The sequence below is a fragment of the Falco punctatus genome (assembly GCF_963210335.1).
Source record: "Falco punctatus genome assembly, chromosome: 6".
NCBI classification, from domain to species: domain Eukaryota; kingdom Metazoa; phylum Chordata; class Aves; order Falconiformes; family Falconidae; genus Falco; species Falco punctatus.
The window spans coordinates 58464966-58481866 of NC_137585.1; the positions used below are offsets into that span (position 1 = coordinate 58464966).

The 16901-nt window shown below is 36.7% G+C and overlaps 1 protein-coding gene across 5 annotated transcripts in view; it reads left to right on the forward strand.

Annotated features, from left to right (window-relative positions):
- Window positions 1-16901, forward strand: part of TRHDE (thyrotropin releasing hormone degrading enzyme) — a 232749-nt gene that overhangs the window by 76359 nt on the left and 139489 nt on the right. For all 5 annotated transcript variants that reach the window (XR_013929169.1, XR_013929170.1, XM_080393835.1 and 2 more), the window contains exons 4-5: window positions 4815-4969; window positions 10793-10906. Coding sequence is in view for 3 of the 5 variants with exons in the window: in XM_080393835.1 (XP_080249961.1) it covers window positions 4815-4969; window positions 10793-10906 (269 nt within the window). In the remaining 2 variants the exon portion in view is untranslated. The remainder of the gene's footprint in view (window positions 1-4814; window positions 4970-10792; window positions 10907-16901) is intronic.

The window sequence follows — 16901 nt, forward strand, 5'->3', positions numbered from 1 at the left end:
TATTCATTGCATTGTACAGCATTAGGAAAGAGCAAACCCATACTTTGGGTTTTCATTTGTCAAGACTAAAATAAACTGATGTTAGTCCACGCTTTCTCTTAATTTATTGAAATTGTCAAAAAAGTGAAATACCTGGTAGCAAAAATCTACATCTGAAACCTTGAAGAAACCCTCTGTGAAGAAATGAATGTAAATAATATTGTCAGAAGCACACAGGTAAATTCAAATTATTTTCGTAGTGCCACTTTTATAATGAAACCAGGGATTTTAAGGGACAATGGAGTGAACAGTTTATCGCTGTGTGCCTCCTCATTTTATTAAGGAAAATGTGTGTCTAAAATGCTTGATAGAAAATTCTTGTTTCTCACTGTGTGTTCTCATTCACAAGTTGCAGTGTGTCAGGATGCAGATTTATTTGGGTGACTTATCATGTATGATAACAGAAAATTTGCAGAAATTGTTTACACATTTAGGTAGGTACTCTTCCCCAGCCCCCGCCCCCCCCCCCCCCCCCCCCCCCCCCCAGTCGGTGCTTTTTATCTTTCATCTTGAGCATTAGAAATTTAATAGCCATATGTTCTGCAGGATCTAGCCCTCGGTTGCATTTTAACCAGCAGCTAAACCAAATAAAACTGCAGTACGTAGTATTAGTAAATGCTAGTAAATGTGTTAATGCATGCGGATGTCCATCTGTCTTTCTGTGTTTATCCATACAGTCATATTTACATGTATAGTAAGGATGTGTGTCTGTTATACCAGTGGAATCACAGTGGTAGAAAAGGTGCTTAGATATTTGTGAAAGAGTAGGATGATAAAGGGAGGGAGGACCCCCAGATTCAGGATACTCTGCATGGGAGAGTTGTATCTTGTTTTGTGTTTGATCCTATTCAGTTCTGACCCCTCTCTTAACACAAGAGTGATGTTCCCAGTTGCATGGTTTAGGGAATTCAGTGGTTTTTAAGGGTGCCTAGAAAATACCGTAACTGAGTGGGGGGGGAAAGAAAAAAAAATCATTTGTTTGAATTGAACAGATACCAAGTTCTGTGGGATAAAGGTGGGATAAAGTTAAAAAAACATCAAATGTTGATTTGCTTTGTGACCAGCTTAGGTGTTAAATTGCTGACTTCTATTATGCGCTATGATGATACTTGCTAAATAATGTCAGACAATTATATTTTGATGTAAGCTCACATAATTGTGATGTCTTAATTAAATGTTTGGAAATAAGCTGTTGAGCTATGTACAGGTTTTGTAACTTGAAATGTTTTTCATGAGATTCGTACAGAAATAGATTTAAAAACCGTCCAAATATTCTGCTTGTGTTCGAGTAATTGTACCAGTGTAGTAAGTTAGTGTGAAGTTCCAACACGTTTTTGTCCTGATGGCTTTTCTGGCAATTTTATTTTAGCTGTATAGTTTTTACTTCTTGGTCATGAATTTAGTCTCTGTGAAGGCCAAGAGGTGGAAACCCTCTATTATTCCAGCAGTACACAGAACTCTCTGCACTGCTGTATCAGGAAATCTCAAGTAACAGTTTTATGATATATGAGGATATTATTCTCTGCAAGCAATAACATGCATTTCTATTTCCCCAGCAATATCCACATAATCAAACATTCACAAGTGCTTTACAAAGAATTTAATTAAATAGTGTGCAAAGTAACTGGATGCAGCATGCACACAAGCTGTTATATATTCAGTAGTTCATGTTTTGCAGTTGGTGCAGAACACTTTGAACAGTAATATGTGTGAATGGTATTTCTATCAAAATGTGCATCATCACCCCTCCTTTTGTACTTTGCTCCTTAAAAATTACACTAAAACCTTAACAGATGTCACCTCCAGGAGCACAGGATACTTTCCTCAGTGCTCTAATGGCATGATAAAAGTGAGGAAATATAAATTCTCATGTTGAGACTTGAACATCAAACATTGTCCCTCTGATATCAAACATTTATGACTCCCTGGAGAAAGATATAGATCATTGTGTCTTTTACCACAAAACTAGGCATGTTTGGAATTTTATTTAAAGATAGTGGAGCAATCAAGACCAACTGCTGAAGAATTTAATTTCTAAATTAACACCAGGAAGTGGTCATTCCGAGTTTAGACAGAGACAATGAGAAGCAAAAGATTTCTCATTTTGTGATAATGAATATGTTCAGAGTCTGTTCTGTCAGTCACTGGAGATTAAGAAAGTCTCTTCTTTGGTATTAAAGTGCAGTGCATCAGACTGTGCAATAGGAAAAGGTGGGAGTGTGTCCCTATGTTGTAGTATGCTTCTTGATTCGTTCGGAGCTATTGGCATGCTCATGTCACCTGCAAGGATTAGCATTCTGGAAACCACCAGGGTTATCTATGACGTTTTGTTTTGTCTGTTCAGAAAAGCCCTTTAAGCGTTAGCTGATGCATGAGAGGAGTTTCCAGCCTTGCAGAGCAACAGGGCTGTGTTGGATTAGAGTGATTTAGAATATCCCTCTGCAGTTGTCTACCTGCAAGGCAGTTAGCCGTCCATCAGATTGGAAGGTTTTATTGGTATGTCAGTGCTATAAAGTATCGGTCTAAACCAGCACCAATACCAATGACACAAATAGCCAAAGACAGTCTATAATTAGCCTGTAAAGGTGTTTACTATAGGACCTCACCCTAGTTTCGCAGTTCCACAGAGTTGTTCCAGTTTATAACTGGCTGACATTGACAAAAATCTGTCTTTTATGACTGGGAAGAAAGACCAAAAGCCACAAATGAACCCAAAGGAGAGAAAGGAAACAAAAGGACCAGTTAAAAGTAGGGAACTGGTTTTACTTTCACACTAGTTGGATTTCAGTGTTGCCTTGCCTATTTGAGGGGAGTTGCTGAAAATTTAGTTAGTGTAAGTAAGAAGAGGGTATTTCTGCATTCTTCTGAAGATGCCTTTTGGAGGAACGTTTCATCACTGTAGGAGGAGTTACGGCTTTCTTTACAGAGTTGGGAATGGGAGAGAGCCTGTTTAATGTTAAAGAAGATTTGCTATTAATTTCAGTGATTTCACCCAGTAGCCTTTGTGTCTTTTTTTTTTTTTTTCTGTCCTTACTCCTTCTTTGTATAGCAGACAGAAGTTTTTCATTTTGCATGTGATTTATAAAAAATTGCAGTTATTCTAAAAAATAAGTACAGCAAGTTATTTTGAAGTTACTAGCATGTCTAACCTTGAACACCATGTTTCAGATTTTTACTGTATTTTCTTTAATTGGGCTCTTGTTCTAGTGTCTGCTTTTATATAAAATATTTATTCTTTACCATTTGTAGTATGTCTCTGTTTGCAATTTGGATATTTTCAGTTTGCTTTTGTTTGGAAGTAGTTGCTAGACTCTCTCTGTGCTTCCACTAGAAGGCTGATATTTTTCTGCTTCTTGGAGCAGGCCCTTTTTGGGAGTGCTGGAAAATACCCAATTTTTCCATTCCTGGTATTTCAGTGGCAACTTCCTGTGAATCCTGAAGTAAAGCTCCTGCTGTCAGGTTGTTCTCCAAGCCAATTCCACCACATGTATCGGCAAGCCAAGATTGACAAACCTGGGAGATGTGTCAGTGCTGTGATATAATTTAGAGTGTTATTTAGAATAAGCAGGTCAGAATTTTTTCTTCAGGTTAGGAAGTCAACCCAGAGACCTTTCATCCCACCCAGTGCAGTACCACTGAGAGATACTTGTGTTAACTGTGAATGAACTACCTTTGGAACCAGAAGTAATACAGCCAAATGAGAGGAGTGTGGCAGCCAGGCTAATTAATTAAGAAGCCAGGCTAATTAGTTTGACTGGAGGGAGCACCATGCTGATGTGACAGTGTAGCTTCCAAAATTCTGGCTGATTTGTACACAGGTTATACTGGGCTTCTGGTACGCATACATGCTGTTTCTGGGCTCTTTCAGATGGTTTTGCCAGGTTGTGTTTTGGTTTATTGCCTGTGTCAATTTACTGTAATTTTAAATTTCTTTCCAGTCAATATAAAATAGCCAATTTTAGTTTCTTCTCAATCTTCTGCAGTAAGATTTTTCTAACACATGGGTAGACATTGTAATATTGTCTTGTTCAACCTCATTCCACTGCTTTTTTTTTTTTTTTTTTTTTTTACCTGATGAAGGACCTTCCCATCTTCTTCCTAATACTTTGTCACTCGCTGAATATAAAACGAAACACCCCTGACGTTGTGTAGAGCACCGTTGTTCCAGCCTGCAGGGCTGAGAGGTGACTGTCAGCAGTTCTGTTCTCAGAGGACGCATGCTAGCACTAGTGCACACTGAAGGATACCTTGTTTTGTAAGAACTGGTGATTCTGAACCATTCACCATCTTTCTGGTTGTTATGAAACAGTATTTCTTCAGTGCTACCCTTAATGTCAGTCCTTATGGTCTGATGTGCAAGATGTTCATAAAAGAGTCACTTTAATGAAAAGATAAAAAATACTTGTGGTAAAAGTCTGTTTTACTGCATTGTTATTGTACAGTAAACAATGAGAAGCAGTATCAAACCCAGAAGTAAATCAACAAAGTATTAAAAATAAGCTAGATTCTGTATAGAAAACTACAATTAGAAATATTAAGTACTGTGTTACAGCAATAACATGGTAATCGTGTGTGAATAGGTAGTGGCATAAGATAAAAAAATGAATATTTTATGAATGTTTCCTAAATAACATTACAAGAGAGCTGAAATTAAGTTTTGTTTTTTACATATATGTTATTTAAAATGCTTTTTGCGATCATTTATGGCCTTACTTCAAACAGCTCTTCAGCATAGTAGCTCCCACAAGGAGTTAATGTATTTTTTCTATTTCTAGATCTGTTAGCTGTGCCTAAGCATCCGTACGCTGCTATGGAGAACTGGGGACTGAGTGTTTTTGTGGAGCAAAGGATACTGCTAGATCCAAGCATTTCTTCTATATCATACCTACTGGATGTCACGATGGTCATTGTACATGAGCTATGTCATCAGGTATTAAAGGTGTTCAGATATTTGATATTAATATCAGAAACCATGCATTCCTTTTCGAAACTGAAAATGATTTTTTGTTGTGCATATAGACAATAGCAACTTTCATTGTAACTAGAGTCCAAATAATATGGAGATATGTAAGACACATCACTGCAACCCTGAAACTGGGAAGACTCAAAATGGGGATAGAAGAGAAAGTTAGTAGCAATGAACAACTTCCCTATCTTCTGTATGATTATATTTTGTATGTTTGTGTGTGTGTTGTTGATATGTAGACTAAACATGTTAATAACTGTAGAAAATGATTTATTACAGAACAACAGCAGAGTAATGCCGAGTTCTGTGTTCATGTAAATAACGTTTTGGCTGAAAGCAGTTTGGTAGTTGTCCTCTTCTGTCACATATACACATACTTCCATTTTATTTTTCTTTTCATTTTGTTTTTAAATTTATTACTGGCCCTATGTTCACTAACAGTGGAAAATTGAGTCTTTATGTATACAGAAACTTTTGTATCAATAAGAAAACTTGACAATAAACCCATATTACAATTTATTTTATATTTCTTCCATCTTCTTATCTCAAACTAAACACATTATGAGTGTTTAATAATACTGAGTTGAATGCAAATGTTATTGAAGAAATGTGCTGTAGGGGCAGGAAACCCTTTCTTGCACTCGAAAGAGGCATAATCATAGCTTTCAGGTTAAAATGAATGAAATCCTACTGTGTAATCAGCATGGCTTACATCTGTGACTTTACACAGTATTCTTTAAAAGGCAATGCAAATTCTTAACACTTTCTGCAAATAAAAAGTACCATATAAGAGGGAGCTTTTGTAGTGGAGTTCTGATAGATGAACCTGGAAATAATGTTTGGTTCATATTCATGTTTCGCATTGGGATATGAAGTCTTCAACTACAACATGAAATTCTTATTGAAAGTTATTGCTGGTTTGTTCTCAATATGATCATCTGATTTTGTTATATGCTCTTTATTGTGCAGTACAATAAGAGTTGCACACTGTTCTGCTAGAAAAATTACAGGCCCTTTGGAATCAGGTGTAGAAAACACATATTAGGTCATCAAATTCTGGCTCCTGTTAGTATTAGTTTTTTCCATGTGGTGCATTTTGTAGTGCTGGGTTCAGTGCTCCTGATTACAGGGTTACACCGCTTCCCTTAAAACCTTTTGATTAAATCTGATGGTCAATAACTTTTTCCTAGTGTTCAGCTTGTCTCCCTTTTTGTGAAGTCATTCCATTACTCCCAGTCATTCTTTGCACGGCTTTAATAATTTCCTCTGCTTCCAAAGCAATTTATACTTCAAATGTGGGCAATTATCACATCAGTAACTTGCCAAGTTTGTTTATTTGGTTCTCATTGAAACTGAAGCCTTTTTTCATTGCTGTGGGAATATCAGAGGATCATGAAGTAGGTGAAAACTGTATCTGAATTTATTTTAGGGTAACAAAGGACTCTATGACTACATTTAAGTGACCTTAAAATCGCAAATGAGAAGGTTTACTTGGTGTCTGTGTTGATATTACTTCCAGTGCTGTTAGCTTAATTAGAAGTATCTTCTTCCATTAATGTTGCTGCTGTTTCTGTTTTAGTGCCGTGCAGATCAGGTCCTTGCTCAGCTGCTTCACCGGGTAACTAGACAAGATAGAAAATATTCAGGTGGAAGAAATATTATTTCTACCTTTTAGATGCAGAATTGAGTCACAGAGAACATGGTTTGTTCATCTGTAAATAATGTTTAAAGGCAGAAACCTTCCAAAAACACAAGCCACAGAACACTGTATAGCACCTCCATCACAGTGTTGTCTTTGTTTAGCCATTTTTTTCTGCTTTTATCTTAACATACTATAGAAGCCCGTCAAGGCAACTGTAGCTGTGGATAGCATAGAGCAGGAACTGTAAACAATACTAGTTTAGCTGAAAATGTATTGAACTGAGACCAGATTGGGTCCAGCATCTCCTCCCTCTGCTGTTTAATTGTTAATTATTCACTGCATTTTTCATTGTCTTTTGCTGTGCATCATCTTGCCTTCTAACCTGGGGTGGCACATGAATATTCCTTCCCTTCACTCATTTTTTACACACAGAATAATAGAGATTAACTAAGATCACTTCTGTTGCAGCCAAAAGTAGAATCCATATCTCCAGTCTTGATTTCTATTTACTGATTTCTTTACAATTTCAGGTGAAAGGAAAGGGAACTCTCCTAAAATACGTTTTTCTAAAATATTTTTTTTAAGGTTTCTATCATTGTCCTATTTCCCTTGATTTTAAACCCATGACTTTAAGACTTACAGAACATAACTGGGCATGTAGCAACCTGACCTGTGTGAAACCCTTGATAGAGTAATACAGCAGTTGCTTTGCTAATGTTGTTCCCGAGATCAGAAAAATCAGAAGAATATTAAGAATTGGGGTTGTTACTTATAGATATGACTGTTTAAAATCAGAATTCCCCAACATGCTGGGTATTAATGCTTGAGCACAGAGAAAAGGAGAGACAGCGTTGCAGAAGGACAAATAAATTTTGTGCATGTCAAAATACAGGTAAAAGGCCTGTAAGAAAGAATTTTATGCCTGATTTCTTCACAGGTGACTTTGTTGCTTGACTAGATATTTATTTTAGGTACGTGTTTTAGGAGGGACACTTTAACATGGGTAGCTTTAGTTTAGTGATTTTGTAGGTGCTAGAGCTTAATACTGCAGCTTGATTGTTCTTTTAGAACATTTTATATTTAATTTAAAAACCTAGTAATTGGAAGAAAGAGTGTTTTGGCATAAAACCTTCTTTCGCAAGCCCCAAAACACAAATGAGATACTGATCAAAACACACATACTTCTAGGAGCTTAAGTTGGTAGCTTCAAATAATTACCCTAATTTATTAAAATAATCCTGTTAAGGTAGTAATCAGTTTTATTTGTGTATCACAGCTCAGTCCCACCTACAGCCTTTGAAGAAGGAGTCATTTGAATTTATGCACCATGATTTTTTGTGATAATTTTCCCACCTGAGTACAAAACTTGGTGTGACAGATTGAGTTAAAGAGGCATCAAAGCAGAAGGAAAATTAAAAATTTCTAAATCAATGTTTTATTAATAATCTGTAAAGAAGGCATATAGGAAAGTGTCCTTTCAGTGTGTCTGTAAAATAAGTGCCTTCTGCATGTCAGGTTGAATATAATACCTGAAGGAGATGAGAAATTTATGTAGTCAATACATTTAAATTCATTTTTCTTTTCCAAAATAAAAAGAAGTAATGATCTTCACTCCAGGCAAATAGTGTCTAGAGTCAGACACAAATAAATACATAAATAAATAAATAAAAAATTACTTAAACAAATGAAGTTGTTAATGTTTTCCTTTCAGACACATAACACCTAGGAAGATAATAACACCTTTCTGCTGGAAAATTTGGCTTCATTAATTGCAGACTCTGGAGCTGCTCTATTTCTGATATTCATAACTATCTCTGATACTATTCAAGACTAGTTAAGGAAATTCTCTGTGTTTTAATATTGGTATCACATGCTGTTTTAATACTTGTAAAACACTTCTTCCTTTAGGAGGATAATTAAAAGTATTTGTTTAATTGTATCGATAATAAATCAACCTGGAAAACTCAAAAAGGAGTATAAGAAATTCTCTTTTGTGACAGAATAAATTACTGTTATTAATGCTTTTGAGTTACAAAAGGATGTATTATGAGCTTTACAACCTTTAGTTTTTGAAAACTCTCTCTGAATAGTCATAGCATACCACCACTGTAACTGGTTTCATACTTGTTAAGCAGTTCTCTTGTAATTCAAGAAATAAACTTTCTGCTATCATCTGTAGTCTGTTTTCATCAGAAATCATTTAATCAGCCTATTCTATTATAATTTTCATACTCCTCTGTGATATGCTACTCTAATATTTCAGATTGTGAAAAGTGCATTAACTATATGAACGCATTTCCAGTGTTTCTTTGTGTTGTCAGTTAAGTGTGCATGAGATCAGGGTTGATCTACATTGGTCTCTCTGAGCTAATTTATCAATGTGATCACTGAGTCTCCATTAAGTTTGGTTTCACGTAGTGTGTGAATATGACTTTTGTCAACCTCATCTTTTCTCTCTAAATTCTTAAGTTGTTATCAGTGACATTCATTGTCATGTTTCGCTTTGGTTTTTTGTTCACATCCTGTTTACTGAACATTGTGTGGCAGTCTGGTAGTCTCAGTTCTTGTAGTCTGTTCTTTGGAGCCCTTGTATTTGCTTCACTAAGGGTCCTCGTTACAGCATTGATCCTTCCTTGGCACTATTCTCACTCCACAAACACAGGCACAGAAGTGAGACCTTTCATTTTCAGGTCCCAGACAAAGCCTTCGAATAAGCCAACTGTCATGATAGCAACCGCTTACCGGTCAACTCAGTTTCATTCGTTCCCCACTCTCGTTACCGTATCAGCAGCAGTTCCTCTGCTCTGACATGAGTCTTTCCCTCTGGAATACTTTAATTGCTGCTCCCCTTCTGTGTATTTTCAGAGCTTACGACTCCATGGAAGCTCAGAATCTCTTGATTATGAATTAATCTCATTTCTATTCACATTAAGAAAAAAACTGGCAGAGAATTTTATTGAAACAAAGTTTCAGTGTTTGTTTGGCAAAGAAGATGCTGCAGGTTGTGTCAAATATGTTTTCATAATAGCATATGTGTTTCTGCCCATACCACTGGTGTTACAATGATCCTGGTTGCACAGGGCTGCGGCCATCATTTAAAAAGCTTTGTCCATAGGCTGAAAAATTGATCATGCCTGATTTCCTTTGAATTTTTGTCCTCATTCTTCTTCCAGTGATCATCCCAGCTCTGTCTGAAATCCCTCTGACACCCACGTGTCCTGCACTGTGACAAGTTCTTGGCTGTTGGCAGTTACCGAGCAGAGCATCTAATAGCTGTCATCTTGCCTTGCCCTCAGATTAGGTCCTTCTCCTCTTTTCAGCTGCTGATCTTCACGTAGCAATTTAACTATCCTTGAGATCTCTGTTCTTCTTTCTAAATTAGATTGAAGTCAGTGGGGAAATTCAAGAGTGACCTGGGGGGAGCAGGAAAGGCAGTCAGCTCGGGTAGGTTTCCTTTGCATAGACATAGGCGGCCCATGCCATTTTAGATACCCTCTGCCTCTGACTGTTGTTTGGGAAGGCTGCAGGTCTCCTGTAAGTCTCGTATGAAATTTTCTACGCCTGTGGTATCTCAGATGCCCTAAGATGTTCTTTAAGTGACATCAACTACCTGCCTTTAGGCATCTGAATCCTACCCACAAAGAGGCGGCATGTTTGTATAAAACTGCATTCCTTAGGAAACCAGCCAATGACTGGAGCATCCGTAGGACTGTAAATTGTGGTGGGCAGACATCATGGAGAAAGAAATGCTAAAATTTAGGTCTGGGGTGTGGAGATTGTCTTCCCAGTTTTTCAAGATTTGCACTATACATATGTAATGAATCAGATTACTCAAGGTAGAAGCCTTTCTCTGTCCATTGTGTATGTTAGTCCCTTAAACCTAGGGGAGCATCTGCTTTGGGTAACTGAATACGCTCCTTAATGCTTCTTTTCTCCTGCTTGTTGTTTTCTAATGTTTTACTTCAGTAACTTGTGCATCCTGTAAAGGCTTAATTCATTATTACATGAAAGAAACAGTTAATGAGTTTCAGTGGGTGGTATATATTACTGTTTTTATTAAAACTTGTGAAGAATATGTTCTGCGTAATGGGAGATGTATACAAACATGGTTTCCCAATGGTTGTTAATTTGGAATTTCTTTGCAGTGGTTTGGTGACCTTGTGACTCCAGTTTGGTGGGAGGATGTGTGGTTGAAAGAAGGTTTTGCTCACTATTTTGAATTTGTTGGGACAGACTACCTCTACCCAGGGTGGCACATGGTAAGTCAGTTTTTTATTCTGTTAATTTGGAGACTCCACAGAAAAGTTGCTCTGCTGCTATACTCCTGCTTTTGTTACAGACAGGGACTGCTGAAAAACATCAAATGATGCATGCAAGTATCAGATGTCCAATGAAGCAAAATCACTAGGTGTGAAATAATTTGACAGCCTTCCAAAAGTGTAACCTCTAATTTATTACAAGAGAAATAAGGTCGTGTCTATCATAACCCAACATTAAAATAACTGCTGTCTCTCTGCTCAGAAACATTATGGATTAAAGCAGTTATGATTTAACGTGGGCTATTTCTGAAAATATTCAAATATTGAATTTTACCCACAAACACAAGGTAAATTGGAAAGAAGTTTTTGTCTAAACCATACTGTAAAACTGACCATATTTTTTCCTACAGTATTCTGTGCTCTTCTCCCTAAGTTTACTCTTTTTATCTTCCTGCTTTATTTGGCCGTCTAGCAGTATGTACTAAGTTAACATGGGGTAAATGAGTTGATAATCTAGGTTCCAGTATGATTTCCAGCTGGACATGCTTTGTCAGCTGGTGTGCAAGTGCTGTAGCTCTCTGAGAGCAGACTGGGAAGGCCATGCTGGGGCGTTCTTTTGGAGTCCTTCTCTTATATCGTACCTAGTCAGGTCTCAGTTTATACCAACTGCTGTAGTCTAGAAGTGTTGTAAGAAAAAGAAGAGACATGAGACCTCAGGACAAGGAAATTGTGTGTGAGACTATGTTCAGGGTTGCTGTATAGATTTTATTATCCTTTGGAGAAATTTTTCTGTTTGCTACCCTTTTGTGTTTACGCATCTTCTAATTATGTAGCAAAATATGTTAGAAATACAGATTGCCTGATAGAGATTTGTTGTAGCTTCAATATTTTGCTTAAACTCTTGCATACTAGCTTCTGAAATGTTTTTTCCCATTTCTAGGTGATTTGTTGAGTATTCTTATGCCATTAACTTTTGCTTGTCATGAGGTGAAGATGCTATAATTATGAGTTAAAGCTAATTTTTAAAAATAGTTGTATACTTAGGTATGTGTCCTGTGAAGTTTGAATTCTTTGTAGTATTTTAATTTTTTCTTTCAGATGTTAATTTTGGTTTATAATTGCATTTTGAAAAGAAAAATAAATCTTTATCTGAACTGACATCTGTCTTGCATAGGTAGGCTTGTCGGGTTTACCTGGCTTTGGCTGTATTAAAACTCACTCCCTTCCATCTTTATGAAAAACATATCCTGAATTACAATGTAATGATTCTAATTATGAATGCGATTAAATCTGGCAGTCCTTTATGATTTTAGCACAGTGAAATGTCGTAGATGACAACATTTATACACTGAATTTTATCTTCAAATCATCAGTCATTTGTTCATCACATAATCAGTTTAACAAACCCAGAATAACTTTGCTTTAAAAGTCATTTGGAACATAGAATATTTGCTTGAGATTTCTGTGGAATGAATGTAATGTTCACTGTTATGCAAATGACATGCCCATCACGTGAAATCCTGGCGTCTTAGCAGAATACAGGCAAAACGAATGGGTTGAGCAAGGTATGACAGTTAAACTGGGAAATCAGACACATGCTGCATAAATTAGAATTAACTACAGTAACACTGCGGTGCCTGGAAAAATACTCATCTGTCAAGTTTTTCCTTAAATTAGAAAGAAGGTAGACATACACTTTTCATAAGGCTTTGGATATCATTGGCCGTTTATATAAAAATAACCATACTGAAATGTTTAAACAATTAGAAAATCAGTGGCAAGATGGAACACTTGGTAAGTTAAACATTTAAACATGCTACATTTTTTTGCAGACTAGAGTAGAAATCAATACTGTGATGCTTAAGCCTTATTACAGAGATTGTTGGAAGAGGAAGCAAAAGTTACATTTACCTGAATTTGGCTTGCTGGATATTTTTGTTATCGGTATAAAGTGCATTTGCTGTTTAGATCATACTGACATTTGTGATCTTGAAAAAATAAAAAGTGAGCATTCATAAAAATAAAACCTGTTCCAAACAACTTTTTTTTTTTTCTCCAAAAGTGAAGGATACAGTATAAGTGTCATAAATCAGCTGCAAAACCAATAACTACAAACCTTACTTTCTGTAATGATGGTTAAACAGACCAATATTCCAGCATTCTGAGTGGTGTTTTGTCAGCAGTAATTCATACTTGTGAATAAAAATACAGAGGTGTTATGGTGTATGATACCACAGCTGTTTGCATCAGGAAAACAGAATAATATGCCAAAATTATCTTTCTGTCTGAATGAAGTTCTTTCTCTTGTAGTTCTGAAATGTTACCCTTGAAAGTTTCATCAAGAAGCCCATGGGCTATAAGGTCAAAGTCATCTTATTTTTAGCTTATTAAAGATTTTTTGTCACATTTTATTTTGGATAAATGTAGAAGCAGAAGACTGGTAGTCAATTCCAGAAAAAGGACTTTTGTCTGGAAATGCAGCTTGGGCGATATGGATACATCTGAACCAAACAGATCTATCCACAGTTTCCTACCTAACTTGTTGGATGCTTATAGGCTACAGGCAAATAAGCGTTCACCATTAAAGCTCTGTAAGCCCCTAAAGTTTTGCTACTACTTGTCTGAAGATGTGTCTTTTTTGGCAGAGCCGAGTGTGTTTCACTGTCCATCTTATCTGGCATTCACAAACTTGGTATGTCTGAACCTGAGATTCTTAAGGACAGATATCCATTAGGCATGTTCACACCGTTATAGGTTAGACCGGCAGCACTGAGTTCTGCACAAAGCGGAGTGCCATGGGTTTTGTCTGAAACCTGTTTTCTGCCCTTTTTCTTCTTCTCTAAGTTCTTTAGCTTGCTTAAACATTTCTTCCTCCTCTGAGGATTTTGATTTTATCAGTTTTTCTTCTATTTTTTTAAGGCTTTTCTTTTACTGCAGGAAAGATGGAGGGATAATAATATAGACTGAACTGCCACGGAGCTGTAACACTTTATTGTGGCTTCCAGCAGGTCTAGAATTTCTTGTCTTGTGGAGAAGGTGTTTACATACTTCATCAGGGTTGCATAATCTTAGTGAGAAAGGAAATCCAGTCCTTATTAAAACTTTACCATCCTTATTCCCTTGATCCTTTTATTAAAATTTTGGGTGCAGAACAGAATGAAGAGTCGTTCTGATGGAGGTGTCCATTATCCTCTGCAGTTAATATAAGATACATCATAACTCTCCTGAGGAAGTGGCTGAACTTTTGCTGGTTTTAAAACAGGAAGGTGAGCTTCCTGTGCTGAGATCCTTCATGGTTCCATCACTGGTGTTAATATACTTTTTAAAATGTAAGTTACTTCAAGTTCAAAGCTAAAAATTCTCATTTCCTTCCCTCGCCTAAAAAATAAGTCCCTATATGTTACCTTTTACCTCTTGAAGGTGAAGCTACCTCTGATTTTGCAGGAAATATGTCCCTACTATATAGTCATTAGGCATTTGCCATGGAAATTAATTCACCATTCTTCCCACTCCAGCCTCTTGCCTTGCCTATCCCCCAGATTAGGAGTTTTTTTAGAATTCTTATTCTGAAATGTCTAAAATTCTTATTTTTAAATCTCATTCTTCAACAACTGGGAAGTTTAAGTAATTTTTTTAATGTTGTCAGGATGGTTTCAAAAAGAAAGCTGGCTCTGCAGACTGTTCCCTAGAGAGATCAGAGAATTTCACTTGATCACGTGTACTCAAAGTAGTCGTCTGCATGTGAATTCCCTGGCTGTTGCTATTTTGTGACTTAAGAGATGAGGTTTCTGTATCAGAGGCTGACCATGTAACTATTTGGTTGTCTCTCCAAGCCATCAAAAAGCAACAGCAATTGGATGTGAGTTTGTGAGCTGTAAGATCTTAACGGCTGATACAAAGTAATCTTACCTCTGTGGACGGTGGCCTCTGCTAGTTTTAGGATCAGAGAAAAGAGAAAATTACAGCAGAAAACTACATGCTGGTAATTTCCACTTCATAGCTCTGTCTTTTCTCATCTACCCTGCTCACCTTCCTCCTTCCAGATGCCTGTTTGCTACCGTGTGTTCTGTCTTCCTCTGTGCTTGTTTCTCTTGTTATCCTGAAGTCCTTTGTATGTGGCTTTGTAAAGGAAGGAATTCAACTGAGGCTTACAGATCCAGGAATTTATTGACAGATCTTTTGCCTCCTTATTTTCTGGTAGAAGGAACCATCACGTTTGTCCTTGAATGTCTCTGGTATTGGGGTAGGTTTTGAGGGCTATGACAGCAGGAATTACTGGCATGTAATTTTCCCTTTCATCCATCAAATGAGCGTCAAATACTTCAGCAGTCAGTACCTGGCTTGATGCTGAGAAAGCATTTCACAGAGCCCAGCTGCCTTCTCCCTTTTCTTTATTATATAAAAGTTAGCTTTGCTGACAACTTTATTGCCTGAATGAAGGTGTGGTACATCAGTGATAGCTTTGAATCCTCTGCTTTCTCTATCCGTTGAAGCTCTGGGAGAAGATCTCCCACTTTCTTGTGTGATTACTACTTTTATAATGAAGGGTGGTTGTATTTGCCAGACATTTTCTTAGTATTAAGCAATTGTGATTACAGTGTTTGGAGTAAACCCTTGTGTCTATGTGAAATGGCATCTTTAATCTTTCTTAAAGTGAACCGTGCTTCCTTCATTCTGTTAGGTTCCACAGCCTGGATGATCCTGCTGTTACTGCAGACAGCTGAAAATAATAATGAGGCTGCATGTCAACATTTCTGTTTTAAAAATACATGCTGCAAGAAATTACCCGTGCCTAAAGAAGTTAAAAGAAAACCATTTAACTGAACTTCATTATATTAAGTACATTGAACATTATGCAACATGCTGCCCGTGTTCTTGATAAATGATCTTAATTGCCTGTCTGTCTCATTGAAAGTGAAGATGGCCATTAGACACATGCATGTCTTTAATGTGCTTTGACTCAGATTGCCTCCCAAAGTGTTTGTTTCCACCTATAAAGTTTTTCTGGGCATTGCTTAACTCATAGAAACCCCAGAAAATCATTATAAGTTTTGAAGTAGACTTAAGACATAGGCTTTTTTGATTTATTTCATTATTATTTTGGCATTTCAGACCTGAGCTGTAGCCTGCTTGATCCTTCTAACCCAACATAAATATCACGCTGGCTCAGCATTGAGAGAGATTCAACCTCTCATTTTTTAAAACTACTTTCATCTCTTCTTTTATGGTTAAAGGGTCCCCATGCCAGTAAAAAGTAAGCCTTTAATTAATACCACATGGAGTGTTTTTTCCCCCAGTAACTGCTCAGTGAAGTCAGTCCTTGTATGATTTTCTGTTTTAACTTAACTATGGGGGAAGTGTTCAACGTAAAATTAACTAGAATCTCATGTATAATTGACTTTGGCAGGAAAAAAGAGATATGTAAAGGTAAGCTGCAAGATCTTGTGGTCGCTAATTACTAGTCCTTTTAAAGTGCACCAGTTTAGAAATCCTTATACTAAATTTAGCTTATAACTAAGAAATTAAATTTCCATCTCCACATGGTCTTCCTTAACACAGTTTCTTTTTTTATGCTCTGGCAAGGTGGATTAATATATAGAATTCTTAAATTTAAGTAGTTACCTCTTAACATTTAGAGATCAGACATAAATGAATACCAACATTTAGATGAAACATTTATTCAAGAGAATAAGTACAGTTTTGGAGAATGTCAGTGTCTCAACTTTCTTCATGTCATTATCTGCTCATCTTGAGAGAGCAGTTAAAATGACATTATGAGGAGAGTTTTTGGGTCATGTGAGTTCAAATCTCCTGAGTTCAGAGTTTAGATGAAGCTTTGGTTTAGAAGAAACTTCAGTGAACTGGCTGAATTTCACATAATTTTGAGTTAGTAACCACTTTGTCTTCAGTAAAAATGAGAAAGAAACTTTATGACAACTTTTGCCTCAAGGTGAGGACTCACTGCAGAGTAGCCCTACTGAAACAAGAATACGCA